The sequence below is a fragment of the Anoplopoma fimbria genome, chromosome 6, assembly GCF_027596085.1.
Source record: "Anoplopoma fimbria isolate UVic2021 breed Golden Eagle Sablefish chromosome 6, Afim_UVic_2022, whole genome shotgun sequence".
NCBI classification, from domain to species: Eukaryota; Metazoa; Chordata; class Actinopteri; order Perciformes; family Anoplopomatidae; genus Anoplopoma; species Anoplopoma fimbria.
In genome coordinates, this window is record NC_072454.1 from 4,505,384 (window position 1) to 4,530,662 (window position 25,279).

At 36.7% G+C, this 25,279-nt stretch overlaps 1 protein-coding gene across 1 annotated transcript; it reads right to left on the reverse strand.

The window, feature by feature from the left end:
• Positions 1-8,633: 8,633 nt before the first annotated feature.
• plekha3 (pleckstrin homology domain containing, family A (phosphoinositide binding specific) member 3) lies at positions 8,634-20,835 on the reverse strand. The gene is made up of 8 exons (XM_054600133.1): positions 20,490-20,835; positions 17,282-17,398; positions 17,014-17,163; positions 15,892-16,013; positions 15,554-15,658; positions 14,979-15,022; positions 13,334-13,428; positions 8,634-12,195 (listed from the first exon to the last, which is right to left on the reverse strand). The coding sequence occupies exons 1-8, from the start codon at positions 20,527-20,529 to the stop codon at positions 12,086-12,088; spliced, it is 783 nt and encodes a 260-aa protein (XP_054456108.1). The 5' UTR covers positions 20,530-20,835; the 3' UTR covers positions 8,634-12,085.
• Positions 20,836-25,279: the final 4,444 nt, after the last annotated feature.

The window sequence follows — 25,279 nt, forward strand, 5'->3', positions numbered from 1 at the left end:
TTATTAGTCCCGCAGCGGGGAAATTTGCAGGCTTACAACAGCATAGAGTAAAGTGCACACAAGAGACATAGTAAAAGAAAGACAAGATAAGAATAAAAAATTAAATAAAAAAACAAGTATTATAAATAAGCAATAAGAAACAGTAGAAAAACAACAATAACTGAAATATTATATTTACAGACAGAAAAACTATTATAACTATTTTAACTATTATTGCACAGTGTATTGTATTGCACAGGTTTTTAGTGTCATGTGGTCTGCTGGGAGCAGAGCTGGTTGTGCAGCCTGACAGCAGCAGGAAGGAAGGACCTGCGGTACCTCTCCTTCACACCGGGGGGGGTGAAGCAGCCGGTGGTGAAGGAGCTGCACAGAGCTGCCAGGGTGTCCTGCATGGGGTGGGAGGTGTTGTTCATCAGGGATGACAGCTTGGCCATCATCCTCCTGTCTCCCACCACCTCCACCGTATCCAATGGACACCCCAGCACACAGCTGGCCTTCCTGACAAGCTTGTTCAGTCTCTTCCTGTCGGCTGCTGAGATGCTGCTGCTCCAGCAGACCACTGCATAAAAGATGGCTGATGCCACCACAGAGTCGAAAAAGGTCCTCAGGAGTGCTCCCTGCACTCCTGAGGACCTCAGTCTCCTCAGCAGATACAGTCTGCTCTGACCCTTTTTGTAAAGTGCCTTTGAATGATTAGTCCAGTCCAGTTTATTGTTCAAGTGAACACCCAGGTACTTATAAGATTGCACAATCTCAATGTCCTGTCCCTGGATGTTCACTGGTTCCGGAGGACAGTGTTTACCCCGGCGGAAGTCCACCACCAGCTCTTTGGTTTTACCAGAGTTGATCTGGAGGCGGTTCCGCGGTTATCGATGTAAAAGTACTAAAACCACACTGTGAAAATCCTCCACTACAGTAAAAGTCATCCATTCAAATGTATCATCAGAAGATGACCAAGCATGAAAAGTAAAAGTACTGTTTTTAGCTTTGTGAAACTGCTTTTTGGAGCTGATCCAAGAGGTTTTTTAAATAGTTTATTTAGCTTAAGAAGTAGGAGGATTTTCTCAACACATAAAGGAACAATTCATCCTGTAGTTTTTTAGAAATATTCAAATTCTATATATGGAGATACGTGGTTTTAGCTAAACAGGAAGGGGATTAAAGTAACTAAAGCTGTCAGACAAATGTAGTGGAGTGAAAAGTACAATAATTACCTCTGAGATGTAGTTGAGTTTAATGTTGCGTAAGTAGGTACATAAGTACAAATACCTTAAAATGGTACTTAAGTACGGTACTTGAGTGAATGTACATGCAACCTCTGCAAAAAAGTACATATAATACTCTGAATACTCATGACTACAGCTGCTTAAATTTACAGCTTTTGCAGCCACATTCAGTGTTATTTGGGTACCGCAACACAAGCACCTTAATGTTCAGCCTATAGTTTATGTTTATGTGCAAACCTATCGTCATCATGGTTTGCATTGTTATATTTTTTTGACTGTCTTGTTTCTAATTTGATGAATGAGTCACATTGTCCTTTCTAAGACTCAATGCTAACTTGCTGATGTTTAGCAGATACCATTTACCATGTTCAACATCTTAGTTTAGTGTGTTAGCTCAGCTTCCTGTATATTTTATTTCCCAACATGAAGCTCTAAAGCCTTTTATTTCTTTTTTTTCTGGCCTAAAGCATTCCAATAAATGTACTGAAACTTAAATAAGTCATGTGCGTTTTTAGAGCATGAGAACTCCCCCAAGGTTGATAAAACTGCTAAATTCCCAGAATAATGACAAAGAGGAGATGATGTCAGTGTTGAAAGCTACCGCTGAACTCATATATATATTTAATACTTTTTCCAAACCATTTTATAGTTACCGTAAGTTCCCAGAATTATAAGGCTCTTGAGCGTCATATAGTAAAAAAATGTTACATTGTACTTCTTATTTGATTGTTATCTCTGAGATGTAACTTGTGCTTTGTCATTCAAAGAGGAAAACATGCTGCGTCTAGCCTTTTTCAGTGTATAATGTGCAGCATACAGGACATTACATCACTGTTGTCATTAGTATGTGCATTCATTTAGCTGCTATTACAATGAAATACTGTATTACATCACATTGTTTTTAATTGAACTCTACAGAATGTCCCACGCTTGAATTCCAGATGCATATTCAGCTATTTGCTTCAACACTGTGCTCTCAGTTTAGTCCAGTTCAGTTGAGTTCAGTTTGTGCAGCTCAGCAAACTGCATTAATACATTTTTTTACAACATGATCAGGGATGTGAATCTTTAAGTATCTCACGATTTGATTCAAAATAAATTCTTGTTTTAAAACCATTCCTGATTCAAACTGAACTCTCACTTCTGCGCTAATGTTTGGTAAAAAGTAAGCAGAGTAAAGTGTGTATAAGATTATGGAGTTTTTATATTTTAAATAGTTATATCAACTGATTGCAATCATGTAAACACACAAAGGCGAAAGGTAACATTTATTCATGCTAAACTTTTTACTTAGAAGTTTTTAGTATTTCTCAATTCTCAGTGACGTGAAGTCAAGTTCAAGTCATAAAAAAATAAAAATACTGCCTGTTACATAAATAGAATTGGTGGATTACTCGCTGCCTTTTTAGTCATTTATTTATGTGTAGGATCACTGTCCATCACTATCAATATCTATGTTATTTTGTGGGGAAAAAAGTATTTTTAAACATGTTTTTTTGTAATTTGTGAATCGATTGATAATCTTCGAAGATAATGATCACAATTTTTATAAGAATCTTAATTTTTTATCCACCCCTACATACGACCCAGAAGGTCTTTATATATTTAAGTGCATGCCATAATACTTAAAATCATTATTGCAGTGAACTTTCATTATTTTCAGTTGCGATCTCTGTAAAAATTTGCAGGGAAGACTATTTAGAAGTCTCTTCCTTCAGCTGTCAAACAGCCTTTTCTTGGCTGGATCTTTACAAAAATGTAATTTCAGCATGTATTGCTAAAGAGACCTGATTTAAGTTAAATTAATGAGGTGAAAAAGAGATTTTCTATGACTATAAATGACGCACAAACAGAAATCGGAGGCTAGGAAAGAAAGAAAAATGGAAAGAAGAAAGTTCTCCTTTTACTATTCCTGTAAATGTCTCTCTGTTTACATCTGCCGTGTCCATTTGTACTTTCTAACTCAGAAACCTGCATCTTTTGCCACCAATGACATCTATATGTGTGTGTGTGTGTGTGTGTGTGTGTGTGTGTGTGTGTGTGTGTGTGTGTGTGTGTGTGTGTGTGTGTGTGTGTGTGTGTGTGTGCATGCATGCATGCGTGCGTGTGAGAGTGTTGGCAGTTGTGGTGGAAACACTTTGTCTCAGTGGAGACATCTGGAGAGGCTTAGTAGCTACTGTAGGTGGAACAAACCACACACACACATCATACAAAGAGCCTCTTTGTTTTTGGTTTTTATTCATGTAGTTGGAAACGGTCCATCTGCTTTGAGAAGGTGAGACGGAAAACTTGTTGTCGGTGGCAAATACGCACATGCTTTAAATGTATTACTCCCTTTCTGTAGGGCATAAAGGCAAGACATTTATTTAAAATATGTCTCTTAAGATTTTCTTTTAGAGTGTCTTTGTGATGGATTGCTCAAGCAACAAGAAAAACAGTCTTTGACAGACAGCTCAGGGTTGACAGTATTATTTAATTTTTTCTGAATTAGTTTAGTTACAATCCATAACAGTACAAATGTGAGAAAAGAAAAACATAAGATGAAGTAGCAGATAAATCAGGGAGGGAAGAGTCCCGGGTAACTTTGGAGTGTGTTATAATGTTTTCATGAATAAAAGCCTGACTTGTATCTATGTTTTTTCCTCAAAACTTGTACTTTAAATGAGCCTGCTATCACATGCATTGATTATCAACGATGTTTTGGAACCATGGACAGCAATGTTTGTTGTCAGGCGTAGAACTGAAAAGGAGCAGAGGAGATGCTAGATGGAGCATGTAGTCTTAGTTCAGTTTATAAACTAAGTTCATGGTTGTAAAAAGAGAGCAAACCCGGTCTCACTACCAATTTATCAAAAACCAACACTTGATCATTGTCCCCCAGGGTCTGATCCCAACCCACAGGACTTTCACCCAGGAGACCACTGTTCGTGTCCCATGCTAAACTAAAAGTGATTATTGACATTTGTCAGTCCAAAATATTGTTAGTCACATGACCACCATTATTATTACTAGTCACATTACTATTACTATTACCTGTACCATTAAGCATTTTAGCTTTACTTCCACCCTGAAGCCCTTTTGCTTTCTCGTTCTGCAGGTTTCCATGAATCGTTGTGGTACCTGGACCGTAGTCGTGCCTCCTGCTGTGAGCCGACTGACACCCACTGCTACTTCCATTATTATTATTAATCACATTACTATCCCTATTTTCATGGCTATAATTCTACTGTAATAATTGCTGCTGTTATTATAAGTAGTCTTATTATATGAATCATTTATGTCATATACATTGAATGTGTTGTATCTCTGTTATGCTGTTCATTCTGTACACATGACATCTATTGCATTCTGTCCATCCTGGGAGAAGGATCCCTCCTCTGTCGTTCTCCCAGAGGTTTCTTCCTTTTTTCTCCCTGTTAAAGGGGTTTTTAGGGGAGTTGTTCCTGTGCCGATGTGAGGGAAGGACAGAGGATGTCGCATGTGCACAGATTGTAAAGCCCTCTGAGGCAAATTTGTAATTTGTGATTCTGGGCTATACAAAATAAACTGAATTGAATTGAATTGAATTGAACTCGTCAGTCATTGGTCAGTCAAGTTGATGTCAACCACGCTCTTTTCCTAAACCTAAACCTTAAGCCATGTGAAGACGGAAGTTTACTTTGAAAAGACACTTTGAGTTGAAACTGACACTCTGGCTCTACGTAGAGCGTCATCATTTGAAGCATGAAAGGACTGACCGAGTGTCTGTAACAAGTCTAGAGTGAGAGAGAGACGTAAACAGCTGTTTAAAGTGCCATCGTTCATTAATTCAAAATATATCTTGTGCTTCAATGGCGCTACAAGTTCTTATGAGAGTGTTCTGATTCATGAGTGTATTCTTTGATTTTTAAAATCACAAACATTCCACTAAACTCGTGTTTTTATCGTACGTTAGTGCACATTTAGTGATTGTAGGACGTGTGGAGAGGGTGCGTAGTGTTGCAGCACCAGCATGGTTGTGGAGCTGGTGCGTGCAGATGTGTCTGCGGTGCGTTTAGGGTCTGTACGGTAGGTTCAGGGACAGGAAATGTGTGCTGGGGCGGCGGTAACCTTTGACCCTGAGCCCAGAGAGGAGGAGAGTGGTATGACGGCTGGTGTTGCTGTGATGTTGGTTGCCATAGTAACCCCGTCTGCTGCCACTGAAACGGTTGTGTAGGCGTCACACTGTTGACTCCTCCTCTTCCTCCCCCGTTAACTCCCCATGTTTTCTCCTCCTCTCTCCCAGACGGGTGTTGATTGACGATGTGGAAGGCGTCATCGTCGTGGTTCTGGTACAACACCTGCAGGTGGAGGGTGGAGACGACCGTTTGAGGGCGGGGCAGGACGGACAGAGGGGTGAGGGTCTTGGAGAAAGACTTGACAGGTGGAACTCCACTAGTCGCCCTTGTGGTGCTTTTATCTTCGAGGCTCTCTGAGGCCTCCTCTCCTCCGTCACCTTCTCCTTCTCCAGATGTAGATTCAGCGGCGTCTTCACCCACAGGTGACGGCTTCTCAAGTGTTTCTGGTGAAGCCTCAGAGGAGGAGGAGGAGCTGCTGCTGCTGGAGCTATCCTCAGACTCAGAGTCCAGCTCTGATCCAGAGTCCGCGTCTGAGGTGCTGGACCCTCCGTCGTCCCCAAATCGAGCCATGGAGCTCTTCTTGTGGTTGTAGCAGGCGGCGCAGCGAGACAGACTGGGCTGGGTGGAGAGGGAGACACTTAGTTAGGTAGAAAAAATGTTTACAGTGAAAAGTTTCTAGCAGAATTAGCCCCAAAAGTGGCTAAACACTGACTGCTCGTTGCTTCAGGCCTCCCTCCATAGCCACTCCCCAAAATCATCTTTATGAAAGGTAAACAATGAATGAGTACAGACAGCTGTTAAGATGGCGGTTTGAGGGAGACTCTACTAATGATCAAGGCCTGTGAAACATTTGACAGGCTTAGTAAAGTCCTGCAACAGCCACAGATACTGGATGTTTCTTTTTTTTGTCAGAAGCATTTAACTTTATTGATTACTGTATTGAGATATAAAGAGAATTCGAACATATACAATTTAAAAAGATTACCAACCCTAGCTTTAAACCTACCATGTTGTTTTTGTGCCTAAATCTATTCAAATCTTAACCACAGCTGCAAACGATCAGAAAACACCGCTGTGAATAACTAGAGGGCACCAGCAAAGTATTTGTCCCTCAATCTGCAGGTTTTGCTGCCTCACTAGGGGATTTTCCGATAGTAAACTAATGTCATGCTCTTCGGGGGGAGAGGACGGTCAGTATTCAGAAACATTTTGATGAAACATAAAGTATATTGGTTGTTAGAAACATTTGAATCAACATCTGTTTGAAGACATTCTAGTTGAGCCAAATCATTGATTCCTGCCTTCAAACAAGCTGATTAAACTGATTAACTCCACCTGTTTCAGTCACCCAGGTGACTGGAAGAAGCTCCTGAGTAACAGAACTGTCATGGTTTTCTTCCTCTCATGTGTTCATGTCTTTACGGATAATCTGACAAATATATAATCTGATCCTTTATCCTTCAGCTTCATGTCTCCGGTGTTACGTTACTTCTGTTTAAATGAGGAGCTGCAGGCGTCAACTACTGCAGCAACCTTCTCACTCGTCCTCAAGGTAAGGATAAACGTTTACTGTGCAGCTGTATTAAAAATAAAAGCACTTACTTACAGCCGTTAACCACAGAAGGAACGTTTTGTTTCGTTTTGGGATAAATAAGAAGTTAGTAAATTGATGTTTTTAGTTGTATTCTTCTCCAAAAGTTATATTTCTCTGACCAACATTCTCTGGATACACCTCATTATTTTACTGCTTACAGAAGCCTGACATTTTCCTTGACCTGTATTGACCCAATTAGATATATTAGTGGATATATTCGTTTTTCTTTAGTGGATGAGTGCCTTTAGCCTTTCTGGGCAATAATCCAGCAGGAAAAAGGCGTCAAAGCAGAAAAATCCAAAGCACTGTGTGTAGTGTTCCTACTTACTTTGCAGATTCATGTTATTAATACAAAATATCAATCAACTGATAAATGATGATGTTTTATAAGGGATTAAGCTCCATCTAATTATAATCCAGTAATATAATATCTATGATTCTGAAATTTGTACTATATACAACAGTCTGACTTTGCCAAATTCAGTCATCCTTTTTGTACCACAGACAGTGTTTACGTCCTGAGCAGCAGTGAAGGGATACTTACACTGTTTTTAATAAAAACACTAACTTTGTAAAATACTCAGCGCGTCATATAACAGCTACCTTTGTTTGTTTTGGGCTGACTTCATTCTGGTCCTCAGTGGAGTCCGCCGAGTGTGACTGAAGTCCTCCAGACTTCACCTGTTCCTCCTCGCTCACTACATTCATCCCTCCTCTTGTGCAATAATTACCCTGTTGGCAGGAAAAAACTTTTAATTTACTTTTAAAGTACCCACAAGAAAGCGGAAGAAAGTGGGAGGACAGACTGGAAATATGAAACAGAAGGAGACAGTACTTCTTTATACTCGTTATAAAACAATTATCTAAATCAACTTATCGTTTCACTCCGTGAAGTTTGTTTTTTTACATATCCTAATGAAAAACCAACAGCGTGGTCACGGCAGCTTAAGTCTGGATCCCCTCGGGTTTAAAGTTGCGCCTTTGTTTGCACTGTTAGCGCCGTTAGCTGTGATCAGGAGAGCCTTTGAGAGGCAGACAAAATACTCCGATCCTCTGTTCTTGAACCTTTTTTAAGAATATGTAATTTTTTTTTACTTTACTAGTTGGTAGTCTACTAGTTGGGCTGTGTGAAGTTGTTTTATGCATTTTTCATAAATTTTGACCCTTTTATGGAGAAAAATAAGAAAAATGTTAGTTGTAGCCCCGAACAACTGAACCACCATGTCATACTATTTTTTTGTAATTTAACTATTTACCCTATTTGTAATATCTGATATATTATGCTAACAACTGATACAGAAACAAAATAAACTTTCTTACTCACACGTCTATTTTCTCCTCTTCAGGTCCAGGATGCAGCCTGACTCTCAGGCTGTTAGGACTTTTATTTCCTCCTAGATGAGTGTGCATTTCTTTTTTATGGCACATGTTGTTTTGAGAGTACACAGAAGGAAAAACCCTCGTCTTCTATAGATAGACACCCACACACGCACACCCACACACCCTCCTTCAACACACAGAAAGATCATCCCTGAAAAAACATTGTCGTTGCTAAAAGAGTTACCAGATTAAATTCTTAATTGTATTTATATTTAGTTATGGTTCATGGCAGGTTAGACATGTGTGCGTAGAAACCGCCTACACACAAAATGACACTTATAAAGAAAACAAAGAAAAAAACTCCCATGAGTTCACGTTCAGTTTAAAATATGATTGTTTTATTTAGATAATTCAAAGTCTGATACAACCACACACGTCACTCCGTGCAGAGACACTTAAGGCATGAAAAAAATCTCTCTGCTGGTTTGTCCAAAAACTGAACAAAAGAAAATATGATTCAGTTGTAATTCAGCAGTTTAATTCAGTTTGTCTTCCTCCAAACAAGAAGCAAAGCCATTTGTGTTGATGTAAAGGAATAGTTTGACATTGTTGGTAAATTAGTTTATCCACTTTTCTCAGATGAGCAGATTGATACCACTCTCATGTCTCTACTGTGAACATGAAGCTGGAGCCAGGGGACGGTTAGCTTAGCTTAGCACAAAGACTGGGAACAGGGGGAAACTGCTAGCCTGACTCTGAACAAAGGTAACATGTTATATCTTGTTTGTTCGATCCATAGAAAAACCACACAGATTACAGATTAATTACCGGACAAATGAGAGTGGTATCAATCTTCAAGCAAATTGCCCAAAAAATGTTGAACTATTCCTTTAAGAGAGCGTTTGTCAAAGATGAAAACATATTTAAGGGACTTAAACTTCCAAAACAATTAATTCATTAATTGTCATTAAAAGTTGATGAAAAATCAAATAAATGTATTTATTTGGGGGATATTTTACAGCAAATGCTCATTCTAAATAGCTGACTAATTTATTTTTTGATCTATTCTGCCCTTTGTAATTTAAATATTAACCTTTTGTTTACCAATTAACTTGTACCTGTTCTTAACTACTTTACAAGCTCCTTTAACAGTTTTCACTACAAAATCAATCTTATGTTTGTGTATAAATAAAATAATCTGATAAGCGAGTAAAAAAAGAAATATAAATGATAATTTTAAGATAAAATATAGAACTAACATGCTGTTATAAATAATTATAAAATCACAAGTTATTTGACATCAGAAGCCAAGAAAACACAGTCTGAGCCTGTTCATAACAAATACTGAACACGCATTTTGGTGAAAGTATACAAGGAAGTTTAAATAGTTTTCCGTTACATGTAAGGCTGCTGCAACTCCAAAAACACCCTTTCAAAATAAGACATTAACTCAAATTAAACATTAATATCAGTTTCACAATCATCGTCACCCACCTCAGTACCTTTTTGTCTTTTTGTTTTTTCAGAGCACTAACATTCAAAAGAAGGACATTATTTTTAAGTCTAAAGTGCAAAACAACCACAGCTACACACTGAAAAGTTACTCTACGTGTATTTAATTCATTTTATGCACTTTAATAACTGTTTAAATGTGAAAATACCTGATTGGTTGGAGAGTTTTAACATTTAAAAAAAAAAAGTTCAAGCTGTGGTCAGTTTGTCTGGACTTAATTCCCCAGGCCAAAACATGTTTAAAGGTTTATATTAAAGTGTCTTAAAAGGTAAATACAAACATACTATAGCGTCAAATGTGTTTTATGCGTATGTGAAGGAAACCAAACAGGATCCAGATCAGAGCGTTTCTTCTTGTCACTGTTGTTTACTTTCAGTTTGTTCAGGTGACGTCTGCTGTTTAAACAGCAAAGCAGTTCACGAGACGACGCTGCGCAGACTTCAAGGTGGAGTCAGAAGTTCTGGGAAAAATGATTGTTGAACACGTACGTCCCCTCTCGCTCCCCGTTTACTTCCTCTACATCCACGGCACAAACGCCTCACCGTTGCCCAATTGGCTGTAATAATCTCACATTCATATAGCCAGAGCTCTGGATGAACACCAGATGTTTTTAGCGCTCACACAGAACAGACAGCTGAGGACATATTTGATGGATTTGATTAGAATCAATGATTGCACCTTTTTTAAAAGGTGATTTATCAAGACAGGAAACTAGATTCATGAACTCTAGCTTAGTTTGTAGATACCTGTCGGTGTGTTTTCACTGCTAACTCATCATTTAAATGTTTTACCTGTAGATTGATTTGTCCTACGCCTGAAAATTAGCTTTTCCTATACGTTTTTATTTAAAATGTAACTATGATTAATCAGCTGTAGACGACGCTTCTTTGCTCCACTAATGGAATAGTAGAGGCGGTTTTAGACTTAGCACAAAAATGCTAAGTAGTTAGCTTTGGCAGGGGAAAAAGGCATCATCTGACCTCAACGTTGAACTTCAATACTCAATAATTTATAAAGAAGTTATTTACGGTGGACCTGAGAGCTCAACACACTGCAACTAAAGAAAGCAAACGAACAAAACACCAAACATGATCGTGAAATAGATACTATAAACGCCTATGCAGCATAACAGAACAGATTTGTGATCGTGTTTTCTTAATTTGTTAGTGTTTTGTCTTTTCATGTTTTCTACAGATGCAGTTGAGCTCTCAGGGCCACCGTACTTTGTCTTTTTAGGTTCCCATTTGGCTATAATTCATCAGCAAGAAAAAAATAAAAAGGCAAGAAAACACTCAAATACACACATAAAAAGGCAGTAACTTGCACACGTTCACACGTATCTGTAATGTTAGAAACACATCTCATCTGACGACCAGTTAGACTTTTGAGAAGAAGCTTTGCTGGGTAAAAAGGAGTGATGGCACATTTAATGTTGGTCGTTACGTTTGTGCAAACTTTGGCATCCGATGACCCTCAGCTCTCTGTGGGTGAACTCTAACAGAGATAACTGGCTCCAAGGAACCTGCAGAGATGCTGTTTTTTTTTCTCAGTTTCATCCACAGCGACTCTCAGACCTCAGAGACGAGAAGCTAGCAGGAAGAGGGGCGGAGTACTTTCATTTTTTTTTTATCTTTGATTTCAGCAGGCGAGCACAACTATGGAGGAGCTGAAAGAAGAATGTAGAAGACGATTGGCAAGTTCTTGAGCATGTGGAAAAAGGCAGAAAATACTGTTGAATTGAAATGTTCCATCAAATCGTCAAAAAACTGCACATTCTCAGGTCTGTTTTTTTTTTTTTTTTTTTAAAGCAGCGAACAAACAAACCAGTTATTCTTGTTCGTACTGTGTCAGGGAGCTGCCTACGAAAATCACAGTCCTCATCTGGTCAACACTCAGAAAGTCCAGGTAAACTGCTCTAACAGTAACTAGTTTCATTCATTTGTTCACAGATTTGTCCGGGATTTGAGCTTCAGGTCACAATCCCTTCCCAATCCGGGCCTGCCGTTATCTCCATGAGTGTTTCCATTTTTGCTCAGCAGGTCAAAGCATCGTATACTTTATAATCACGATGTCTCAGGTCTTTTCTGTCTCTCCAGTGCAACTGAAACACTTGGAAAAACAGCCTTCAGGTAAAAACCAAACATTCATTACGATTTCCAAAGTGCACGTGTTTGGCAATCAGCTCACTTCAGAGGACAAAGGTAGAAGAAGGATAATCCAAGAGGAGATCGATGTCTGTCAACTCATCGCTCTGTTTAATGAAGATGACGTCAATATCCAGTCACAGTGTCTGATATTGATCTTTGACCTCTCACGGAGTCCAGATGTCAGGTCTTCAGATGGACAGGTCGGTGTCTGTGTCAGTGGGTGTGGTCTTTGGACTTGAGCTGCCTCCTCTCTCTTCAGGAATGGAGGACGAGTCTCCGTTGACACTGGGCATCACACCTACAAAAGCACACGTCATCTTCAACAGGTGTTTTTTTTTTTTTTTTTTTTTTTATTAAGAATATGCTTTTATTTTAGCAGAAGTCGTAGTTCAGTTTGTGTAAATCCTTAAATCAATGGTGGAAAAAGTATTGAGATATTCAACTGAAGTAGAAATGCTCCATTACAAGTAGAAGTCCTAATTGTGTTTTTTGATCTATAGTTCTGGGACGTCTTTGACATTCTATACTATGACCTTTTTATGACTTGATTTGATGTTTTTCGAAAAAAATATACTGTGACCTTTTTTAGGCACACCATACCAAGACTTCTTGACATATTTTACTGTGACTAATTTTTAAAACATTTTTCAGATACTATACAATTTCTGCCATACAATTTTATGACCCTTTTCCCACATACTATGGTGTTTCAGTATGCTATGACTTATTTTTAAATGCTATACTATCACTTTTTTCAACATGCTATATTATGCCTTTTTTCATAATATTTTTTGACATACTGTTTTATGAAGACTTTCTCAACATACTATACTGACTTTTCCCCCAAAAATTGACACACTATACTATGAAGTTTAGGACAGGCTATACTTTGACTATTTTCCTGACATTTTAAGGTCATTCTTTAGTGACTTTCATGTTACTTCATCATTTTGGACTTTTTTTTTCATGACTTTTTTTGACATACTATACCATGACTATTTTTCAAAGTACTAAACAAAGACTTTTTTTCAACATACTATACTATGACTTTTTTCACAATATTTCTTATCATACTATACTATGTTGTTTTTATGTGTTTTTTTCCACATACTTTACTATTTCTTGTTTCGACATACTATACTATGACTTTTTCAATAAACAATACTATGACTTTTTCCTTGTCATTTTTGATTATAATATACTATGACTTTTTCCATTTAATTTTTCCATTTTATTTTGTAAACATAATATAATTTATTTTTTATGACATTTTACGACAAGCATACAATACTATGACTGTTTTGTCATACTACACTAAAACCTTTTTATTACTTTTTTTGTGACATTTCTATGCTGCACTTTTGCTACTTTACTTAATTAAAATATTTCAGAACTTCTTCCACCTTTGCCACAATTGAAAAGGAAGCGTGTCTTACGTTCAGTATCATAAACCGAGCTGTCGGAGCACGTCCGGTTCCTGCGCTGAGTTGACCTTTGACCTCCACTCAGGTACTCCTTAAGCACACCTGACCTGAGAAAAACAAAATAAATTAATGATTAACGCTCAACTAGGAAACTTTCTCGCCTTAGTCAACATTTGTAATTCGTGTTTTGGCTGCCTAATTTGACATTGCACACATTAGCAAAGATCATCTATGTAGTATATCTTTTGTTTTGGACCAAATAGACATCCGGAATTGTGTGTACTTGATGATTATCAACTATTAACATATTCATATCCATGTGAATACAAATACATTTTGTCTATCCACGTTTGACAAAAAAAACCCACATTTTTTGCAAGGTCAGGTGAAGAGGGAGATGTTTGCTCCCTCAGGGAAGATAAAAGTCACCATTTATTTTCTCTCCAAGAGATTAAAGTTATCAGTGATGAATGGAAAGAGTTGCAATGTCTCTAAACAGACTGTGACTGCAAAAAGTCCTCTAAAACTTTTGTTAAATCTACTGCCCTTTACTCAGCACCTAAACATGCTCGCCTTCATCTGCAGCTGATGAAGAATTAGTCCAAACAGCAGCAGCTATCACGGTTAGTAGCAAATGTCAATAAAAAAGTTACTTTCCATACTTGTTCTGTTTATTTTTCGTATTAAAGATATATTGTCTAGCTCTAATGTTACCACAACATGTAAACACAAAAGGTCAAGAAGCAATATGTGAAATAAACCAGTGTTTTCTGTCAGAGCCGAAAGGTCATCTAAAAGACCTTGTGATACCAAAACTGTATTTTAAAGCCATAGTATTTATCTCAATCATGGGACACTATTCATTTGTTTAATGAAACCAAAATCAAAACGAAAAGTGTTTTCTATTCTGTTTCATTATAACTGTTCAGGTGTCATTATGAACATAGAAACAGGTTTTGCTTGATGTAATTGTCCCTGCTGTCTTTACTTTAAAGCCAATGACAGGGGACAAAACTCACAGTCCTCGTTATGTACACGACGTTGTTTGAAGATAATATGAGGCATGAATCAAGTGGATATCTTCCAAAGTTGCAGCCTTTCTAGCATAAATTATTATTTTTTTGTCTCCGTGAGCAGTGTTTCCTTACTGAGCTGGAGTGGATGAGGGATACTAATACACAAAAAAGGCAGTTTCAAACTAAAATAACTGTAATTTTGGAGGAAAACCCACTTGATTTGACTGCTGAAGCCTCATATTAACTTCAGATAGACTTTATTTTTTGAACAGGACGATGACTGCAGATTTCATCCCCCATCACTTACAAAGAAAATGATTTAGTATAAGATGCTTTAATGGCTTCTATCAACAGAAGAAATGATCACAGCAAGTAAAACATTGCTCATATGAGCAACTGAATATTGTTTAAATAAAGGTTTGAAAAGATTTAAGGCTGACACAAATTATTCAGTCATGTGCATTGCTGCCTCCTGGAGGCCAATTTAATAGTAATTCATCATAGTAGCAATGCTTTTTGTATAAAATCCTCATGTTTTTTCTATTCTTCTTTGAACAGCAGGTCAGGTTGGAAGTTGATCTAAAGTTTAATTGTACTATAAATTAAAAGGAGGGGGCTAGGTACTGTGTGTTTTAACTCACCTGTCAAAGCTGTACGTTCCAGGGTGACTGATTGACCTTTTCATCTGGGCAGGCGGACAAAATGACAGAAGAGATTTGTGCTACAACAATATATTTTGTCACCAACAAAAGAGAATACAATGTCTTCTACACTTACAGTCAATTTACTAACATCTTATTTATCTGCTCCAATAATTTTACAATGCACATCTATTTAATTCGATTTATTTTCGGCATTATTGGGATTGTTTTCTTGCCCAGACTTTCAGTTGAGCCTGGAGGCTTCAGGTGATTGATAGTAAGCAGAGCGTAACATAAGGTGTGCACTGCAGTACTATGAAGAAGAAAAACAAATACAGAGACATAACAATAAAACAGAAATGTAGCAAAACAAAATGAAGCTCTGTGTTTACTGGGATTGAATAATTTGGATCATTTTCAGGTCTGTGTAAAAATGCTTTTCATACTGAGCAAAAATGAGTGTTTGCAGCAAACCACCAGAAACACAGCAATAACATTTTGACTACAGGCTCGTCACTGGAAAGGTGTCAGTTTGTTACCAAAACATATTTCAACTGAAGTGTGTATTTAATTACCCTTTCAGGAGGTCGCAGGTCAGGGGCCAAACTCTGGTTGGCGAGGGTCATACACTCCTCTAAAGTCCTGATGAAAGTTGCACAGGTTGCACTTAGTAGAGAGGCCTGGAGAGACAGAGAGAATAGAAAATAACCAGTAGTTATAAAAGTGTTGTACTACAGTAGATGTAACCCTTGTCTGTACTTGTCTGTAAAATTTGTTTTGGTGTCTTTGATGGTACAATATTCCTAATAAACGTCAAAAAAATATGTAGTTGTGAGTCTAACTTTGTGGAAATGAAGATGTAACAATCAAAAGAAACTTAAAGTAGTTTTGGGGTCAACAGAAGACATTTTACCTCAGAAGTGGGCGTTTCCTCTGTGTCAGCAGTGTGCTGTGATTGGATGGTTTGGACCTGCTGGACGAGGAGGTCGCAGTACAGACGGAGTTCAGACATCTTCGTCTTCAGACAGTCTGGACCTGGCAACACACACACACACAGTTAGAACGTTCTCTTTTTAACATCATAATGACAATCTGCAGTCTGCAATAAACACAAATCTTAAATAAATAAGATAGGATTGACCACCTTTAGTGTAAATGTATCTCTGACACAGCACACACTTGAAAACATACATTTATTCATTCATTAATTTATTTTATTTCTGTGTCATGAAAAATATTGGGATTACTAGACACCACTATTTTTCAAACATTGCCATCTCAATCTTTGTGCATCATGTATAGCAAAATAAATATCTATTTTATCGTACTAAACAAAGCTTTTCTTCTTCTAGATTAACATATCGTTCCAACTGTAAAAGGTAAAATACCAGATTTCCACTGAGCACAGATATCTTTGCTTTTTTGTCAAAATATATACAACATAATTCTCTGTCCATATATACAATATACAATAGCAGCAATAGGTGACAGCAATAAATTACATAAATATAAAGAGAGCACATTGTACAAAAGACTTCACACTGTGCTCCATTTTGATAAGCTACAGTTTCATTTTTACCTTCTCTTAAATAAAATGTAATAACCAGTACAGGCTGCTAAATAACATATTTAAAGAACAAGTGGGTGTTAATGAATTATGGCTTAAACAATTTCTGTGTGTGTCGCCCAGTAACTCGACTATTCTTGCAGATTTTTCACAATAAAATTTAAAAAGCTGCTGGTAATTTCCCACTCTGTGTTTTGTTTTATTTTATTTTTACCAGGCTTTTATGAACCATTGTAGTTGCTTGTGCAAAAGTTGCCACTTCTTTTTACAGACTAAATGAGAATATAACATGCCACAAACTGTACTTGTGAAATATCTTCTCAAAATAAAAACACTATATTGAGGACAAATTAAAAGAGAAGTCAATCGCTAAACTGTCTTACAAACACATGGTTTTTTTTTATCAACAGAAAGAGGAATAAACACAGAAGTTGCAGACAGACAGATTTACATGAAAACTGTTTGTACCTTTGTGTTTGTGACTGTCCAGTGTTCCAGCTTTGGACGAGCCTAAAGCCACCAGCCACCGCTGTCGCTCTGCGGCGTTCACAGCTCGGACGTAGAAATGCTGCTCGCCGGGGATTATCAACTCCAGACGAGTCGGATCCGACGGATGAACTAAAAATAAATAAAACATAAACAGTGTTTGATGGATGTGTTTGAATTTATTTAGTAGGACAAGCGAGGAACACAACAAATTAAATCGTCAGCCAGGTATTTTAAACAGCGGCCTGACCTTTAATGTCACACACGGACATCTTGATGGATCCTTTGCTTCCTTTACCAACGTCGTCCTCGCTGTCGTAGTAAGAGATGACTCCGTTCTCTAAGACGAACCAGCGTGGCTGCCAGCCTGAGGACAGAAAACACACCTGAAGTTACAAATGTCGGCCTCTGTGTGGAGGTTTTATTGATAAAATGATGCTATGGTTGCAGCAAATGATTATTTATTATTAAATAATCTGCGTATACTTTTATTTATTAACTGCTTAGTTGTTTAGTCCATACAATGTTAAAAAATTGTGATAATGCTCATTATAATCGCCATTTTTACAGTCCAAAGCCCAGATATTCAAATTATTCTCACATAAACCAAATAAAGGAAGCTTAACAAACAAGTAAGACCCTCAAACTGGAGAATATTTGGCATACTGGCTTGAAAAAATAATTAATTTCAGCTCTTCATGTCCCATAGTGCTGCAAACTCTGCTGTTACAAAATTACATCAACTGTAAGATTCTTGACTTGCAACTGGGACATCATGACACAAAATCCCAAAATGAATAAATATTCCATGTTTCCTTTTGTTAATGTTATTGATAACATTACATTATGTGCAAGTCCTACAGTTGAAGTGACTTTTACTTTCTTTCTTTCTCTATCATGTGGCTCTGCGCCATGATCACATGGTATGGAGAACAAACAGAACATGAAATAATAACGAAATGATGGCGTTCAGTATGAATAAAGTACAACAGGTTACTTAAACAAACAAAGATTGATCTAAAGATTGATGGGCGGTTTCAATAATACTTTGGCAAATACCTTTCCCTATAATTATTTATATGTACATTCTTACATAAAAAAATATATAATTATCTCCCAAACGATGATCATCTTAACAGATCCTCTCCACCTGGTTTCGCTGCCTCTAAAGTTACGAATAGACTGCCTGTATTTTAGTTTTTATTAATTGCACATTAATCTAAATAGTTTTGTTTCTTTGCCTTGAATCAGCCTCCACAAATAGCCTAGAATCTTTTTATAACAGTGTGTACCATATGATTGCAGGTTGTCATTCTAACTTTTAAGGTATACTTAAGAAATCTCATGAGTAGTTTTTCCAATATATCTATTTTTTTTCAACCTCACAAATTCCACGTGTGTAGAACAGAACTGGTGTGACTAGCTCGTCAAACAGATCTAGTTTAACAACAAGTAAAACAACATTTCTGCATTTACACAAATAGGTAAACATTGCACGGGAGGCTTGCTTATGCAACTCTTCAAAAGCAGTTTAAATAAATAAATAAAGCATTATGTTCCATTATGACACTGAGATTTTTAAAGCAGTTGACATTCTCTGGATTTATGCCATTATAAAGAAACTTAATTCTGCTAATATCAACTTTTCTACTTTAGTTTTTTCATACACAATCAATTTCTATTATTAACAGAATGGTGCATTGCTTTTACGTAACCCTTCTTTTGTTGCAGACACGACAATTGTGTCATCTGCGTACATCAATACCATGAACTGAATATCTATCAGTGTCAAACTAAATAGGCTGTCACTCTGTAATCTGTATTTTTAAAGCAGTTGACATGCTCTGGATTTATGCCATTATAAAGAAACTTCAGTTTGCTAATATGAACTTTTCTACTTTAGTTTTGTCATAAACCTTCAATTTCTATTATTCACAGAATGGTGTATTGCTTTTATGTAACCCTTCTTTTGTTGCAGACATGACAATTGTGTCATCTGCGTACATCAATACCATGAACTGAATATCTATCAGTGTCAAACTAAATAGGCTGTCACTCTGTAATCTGTAGTCCTCTATGTCATTCATGAACAGTGCAAACTTTCACCCTGTCTAACTCCGGCAAAGCTTGCAAAAAACTCAGATATAATAATATTAACGTAGTTTGCACTTGACTTCTCTTCCCCTTTATTTATATTTTTGTTTTAAAGCAGTTGACATGCTCACGATTTTGCCATTGCTTTAGTTTTATCATACACAATCAATTTCTATTATTCACAGAATGGTGCATTGCTTTTATGCAACCCTTCTTTTGTTGTAGACATGACAATTGTGTCATCTGCGTACATCAATACCATGAACTGAATATCTATCAGTGTCAAAATGATTGGGCTGACGGTCACTCTGTAATCTGTAGCCCTCTATGTCATTCATGAACAGTGCAAACTTTCACCCTGAAAAGAAACCCTCAGATATAATAATATTAACGCAGTTTGCACTTGACTTCTCTTCCCCTTTATTTATATTTTTGTGTAAATTTTGCACTGATGCCATTTGAGCAACAGATCGTGTGACTCAGCTGCGTCAGTGACAGTAGACCACATGACACTAAAAGCCTCTGCAATACAAATACACTGTGCAATACAATGTTTATAATAGTTTCTGTCTGTATATATAATATTTCAGTTACTGTGGATTCTCTACTGTGTTTTTATTGCTCATTTATAATACTTATTTTTATCTTGTTTTTTTACTATGATAAAGACTCACCTGTGCAATAAAATAAATATAATATATATACATACATATACATATATATATATATACATACATATATATACATATATATATACATACATATATACATACATATATACATATACATATATACATACATATATATATATACATATATATATATATATACATATATATATATATATACATATATATACATATATATATGTATATATATATATATATATATATATATATACATATATACATATATATACACATATATATATATATATATATATATATATATATATATATATATATATATATATATATACATATATATATATTCTATGCTGCTGTAATCCTGTACATTTCCCCGCTGCAGTACTAATAAAGGATTATTTTGTCTTATCTTATCTTAACTTAACTCAGTAAAAGTTTAATGTATTTTCACTTCATGCTCACATGAAGAGTCATAAAGAGTCATAATGAGTCATAAAGAGATGCATGTGTTGTCTCCTCCCTGTTATCCACATGCATGCTGTGCTGCAGCCACTGGGGGTCAAAGGTCACCACAAACCCTTCATGCACATTGAAGAACCCGGATGTTGGGCATTAGCATCGTAAGCTAACACAAACACCATCATATACCAGCATGTATCCACGGCTGCACAGACACACAGTCACCCAAACTAGCTGCTGGACAGACAGACAACTCACCTGTCATGTAGTTGGTCCATTTGTACAGAACCCCCTCCATGGCTGCGCCTCACATCGGCTAGCTTAGCCTGTTAGCTTCCCCGCTAGCATTAGCAACGAGCTAACCAGCTAGCGCTCGCTTTGGCCGCAGTGACAGCGGCTGTTTGACCTTCTGGGGCGTGTGAGAGCCGACAGGCAGTGTCGGCACGGTGTCATGTTGGCGTCTGGGTGTGTGTTTGTGCTGAGATGTGTGTAAACTGGGGAAGATAACTCGTGGACAGTCAGCTGATGGAGGAAGAAAAAATGTCAACAAAACTGGAGCGGTTCTACGGAAGCCTGGAGGGGACATTTCACAAGGCGAATGGCCGAAAAGCGATTCTACTACTACTACTATGATATTAGTGGTGGAGGAAGTATTTGATCCTTTACTTCAGTAAAAGTACTAATACCACATTATGACAGTACTCCTCTAGTAGTAAAAGTACTAATACCACATTATGACAGTACTCCTCTAAAGTAAAATACCACATTAAATGACAGTACTCCACTAGTAGTAAAAGTACTAATACCACATTATGAAAGAGTAGTAAAAGTAGTAATACCACATTATGACAGTACTCCTCTAGTAGTAAAAGTACTGCTAAAACCACACTTAAAGTAAAAGTACTAATACCACATTATGAAAATACTCCACTAGTAGTAAAAGTACTGCATTTAAAAACCTCACTTAAAGTAAAAGTACTAATACCAGATTGTGAAATAGTAGTAAAAGTACTAATACCACATTATGACAGTACTCCTCTAGTAGTAAAAGTACTAATACCACATTATGAAAGTACTCCATTCTAGTAGTAGTAAAAGTAGTACTGCATTTAAAAACCTACTTAAAGTAAAAGTACTAATACCACATTATGAAAATACTCCTCTAGTAGTAAAAATACCACATTTAAAAACCTCACTTAAAGTAAAAGTACTAATACCACATTATGACAGTACTCCTCTAGTAGTAAAAGTACTAATACCACATTATGAAAATACTCCTCTAGTAGTAAAAGTACTAATACCACATTATGAAAATACTCCACTAGTAGTAAAAGTACTGCATTTAAAAACCTCACTTAAAGTAAAAGTACTAATACCACATTATGAAATAGTAGTAAAAGTAGTAATACCACATTATGAAAATACTCCACTAGTAGTAAAAGTAGTAATACCACATTATGAAAATACTCCACTAGTAGTAAAAGTACTGCATTTAAAAACCTCACTTAAAGTAAAAGTACTAATACCACATTGTGAAATATACTCCACTAGTAGTAAAAGTACTAATACATTATAATACCACAGTAAAAGTATGAAATACTCCTCTAGTAGTAAAAGTACTAATACCACATTATGAAAGTACTCCTCTAGTAGTAAAAGTACTAATACCACATTATGACAGTACTCCTCTAGTAGTGAAAGTACTGCATTTAAAAACCTCACTTAAAGTAAAAGTATTCAATAATAATCTGCAGATTACTCAAAGTATGAAAAGTAAAAGTTGTAATTATTCAATTCAATTTTCATTATATATTGCTTTTGGGGTTTGCATTATTGGTAAACCAGGCACGTGTTTATGCATTACATACAGTACCAGTCAAAAGTTTAGACACACCTTCTCATTCAACTACTTTGAAGAATCTAAAATATAAAACATATTCTGGTTTGTTGAGCATTTGTTTTTATAAAAAAAATACATAAAATGTTATTTTGAAAACAGTTGATTGTTGTATTTTAACGCACTCTCCCCAATTGGGGAACGGATGACACAGGAAATTGTAAGTCATTTTGCTCACAATAACAACATCATTCTTGCTTTTTGCATATTATTTGTACGTCATGTAGTCTTTTGCTGAAACATTTCTAAAATCCCCAACACCAGCTGATCGGTAGTGAAAAGTATGACTAAAACTAAATGTTTAGATGAGCTTGTATGGACAAAAACATTCATCAATTGTTTTTTGTGTCTAAACTTATCACAAAGAAAAAAAGTGTGTGAAATAAAAGGACGGCACAAAGGTAACTGATTGAAACCAGCATGTAAAACAAGGAGTCAAGACAATTTTCATAATTCTTAATCTCTCTTTATTGCATTAGAACATACATTTCTCATATATCTATATATATATATATTTTATAAATGTGAATTTGTACACTACAATCTTTTATTGTAACATGTTAGAAAATACTCGTAACGCTCCAAAAACATAGCACTAAAAACAGTTACCAAACAATGATTATTACATTTCCTCGTTTTTTGTTTTGGCCACCAAGAAGAGAAAAAAAGAAATAAAAACAAGATGGCGGAGACAAAACTGTCAATCGGGAGGAGAGGACCACGGTCGAAGACAGACGGTTGGACCATCGCAGTATTTTTTTTTTAGTGGCAGCCATTCTTTTAAATGGATGATGATGATGATGAGGGGGCGGGGTTTATCGCAACAGGTGCAAAGAGGAGGAGAGATATGAGGAAGCGTGGAAACCGGTGAGCATCAACCACATGGGAGGGTTGTTGTAATTACAATAAATTACAGACGTTTAATTATACAATTTAGACAAATCACTTAACCCTCAAAGCTTAATTTAGACTTCACGTCAACATTGAATTAAATGCCTTTAATGCCAATCCCGTCAAAAACTAACATCCCAACTCTGCAGCTTTTACATGAAGTCGTAGGTAGCTGCTCTCCGCCACACAAACTCACACAATCTGATTAAACGGTTCCTTTTCAGCTCAAAAGTGGCCGACAAAGAATTACTGCTTATATATTTAGCAGCAGTATTTTCTCAGGGGTTTGTGGAGCAAAACGGTTACAAAATGAGAAGGAATATTTGGTCCACGTTGTTCTGTTTCTGCTCGATATGTTTGATGGCTGACTGTATGACCAGCGTGGAAAGTGGGGACAGAAGTGATCCTTTTGCAGAGAGATTTGGGAACAGGGGGTACAGTATAACCATCTAACACACAAACACACACACACACACACACCGAGGTTTAAAAACTAGCGCTACAGACACAACAACTGGCACTGTTGGGAGGCCGAGGACTGATTAATCTGCATGTAGGTGGGAGGAGGGGGAGGAAGAGAAAGAGGAGGTTGTGAGGCATCGAGGAAACGTTAAAGATCAAACCTCTCAGGAACAAAACCCACTATTTTTTTTTTTTGCAGATTGGAGAAAAGGGAGTCGTGCAACACTGTGTAACATCACGGAATGATTGTCCTCTTGAACATAACTCACCTCCCCTCCTCATCTACACTATTTATGTCTCTTTTGAACTTTTGTGGATCTTTTTTTACTTCTCAGGGATTTCCTCTCTCATTACACACATACACACAAAACCCTGTGACCATAAAAGACATTTATATACACACACTCTCTCACACACACACACACACACGGACACAACAGGTAGACACACTTTTTTTTTAACCCAATAGAACGGCAGACTGGTTTGTTAGCAGGAAGCAGAGGGCTGGATAGTGCACATGTTGATTATAACGGAGCTTAAAGCGCACAGACGCAGCAGTCTGTCGTTGATATGACAATCAGCGCTACAGCGGCACAATAGAACTGCACTCGTACAAAAGTCAATATGATCTATTGCATTATTCTAAAAATGAGAATGCATTTTTTCCCCTCCATCGTTAGTCCAAAAGGTGTTTTCAGTTTAGTCGAATAAGTCTAGAAAACAAAAAAGGAAAGAGTTGTGCTAGAAAATTAATATTTTTTAAAATCCATTATCAAGCTGCTTTTCTGTTTATCATTGAATATCTTTGGGTTTTGATTTAGTAATAAAGAAAAAAAAAGCAATTTAAAGGAAATTTTGATCACAATTTTCTATCATTTTATAAACCAAACATTTAATTGAAGATAATTAAAAACATAATGTTTTATAATAATAACATAAAAAATCTCTTAGCATATGCAACCTCAATTTTTTTGCATTTGTAAAACAGAAGTTTGCAGTCAAAAGTACCAACATTTAAGACATCTCATGTTTCCTTCCTCCCCCCTCCTCCTCCTCCCTCAGTGAGCAGTATGATGGTGTTATGATGTCTGGTTTCTAAGGCAGTATCACAGTACAGTCCATAGAGAAACAACAGCAGTACAGAATTACACTGGCCTGCCCAGAACCTTACATCCAGCTCAGGTGGGACACTGACGGCATCTGGATTTGAATTTTTTGTTTTTGTTTTAAAGCCTCCGTTTTTTTGGTTTACAGTTTCCAAAAAACAGTTAGTTGTTGGTGGAAATTTTTGCTTTATACTGAACATTTAAAATCAGGAAGCAAAGAGGGGAAAAAGAAGATTTTGAGGTAAATTAAAAGTGTTAAAGTCTCATTATAATCTCATTTCCTAAGGCACATGCCGAGTTCTTTATGCGACATCACTGGTTTGAAACCGGCTCATGACCACCGTCACATGTCATGTTCTCCTCATCTCTTTCCAATCACACTCCACTGTGAAAAAACAGAACATTGTAACGCCTGACAGATAAACTCAATGCTGCTGTGGTTGTCATTTAGAATTAATTATAATTAAACCACAAGCAGCATAACTGAAGACTTCAGATTGACTGTAATGACTGTTAAATAATCAACCTTTGCAGAAGACGGTTATTGCTTCACGGTAGCAAGTTACGTTGGCTAGTTTAGTAGCTGAGTGAGACAGAAAACAGAAAACTGTGTGTAAGATTTGATTTTCTGAAATAAAAAAAACTTGAAATTATAGTGGTAATGAAAAAGGTTTTCTAGGTAATTAAGATTA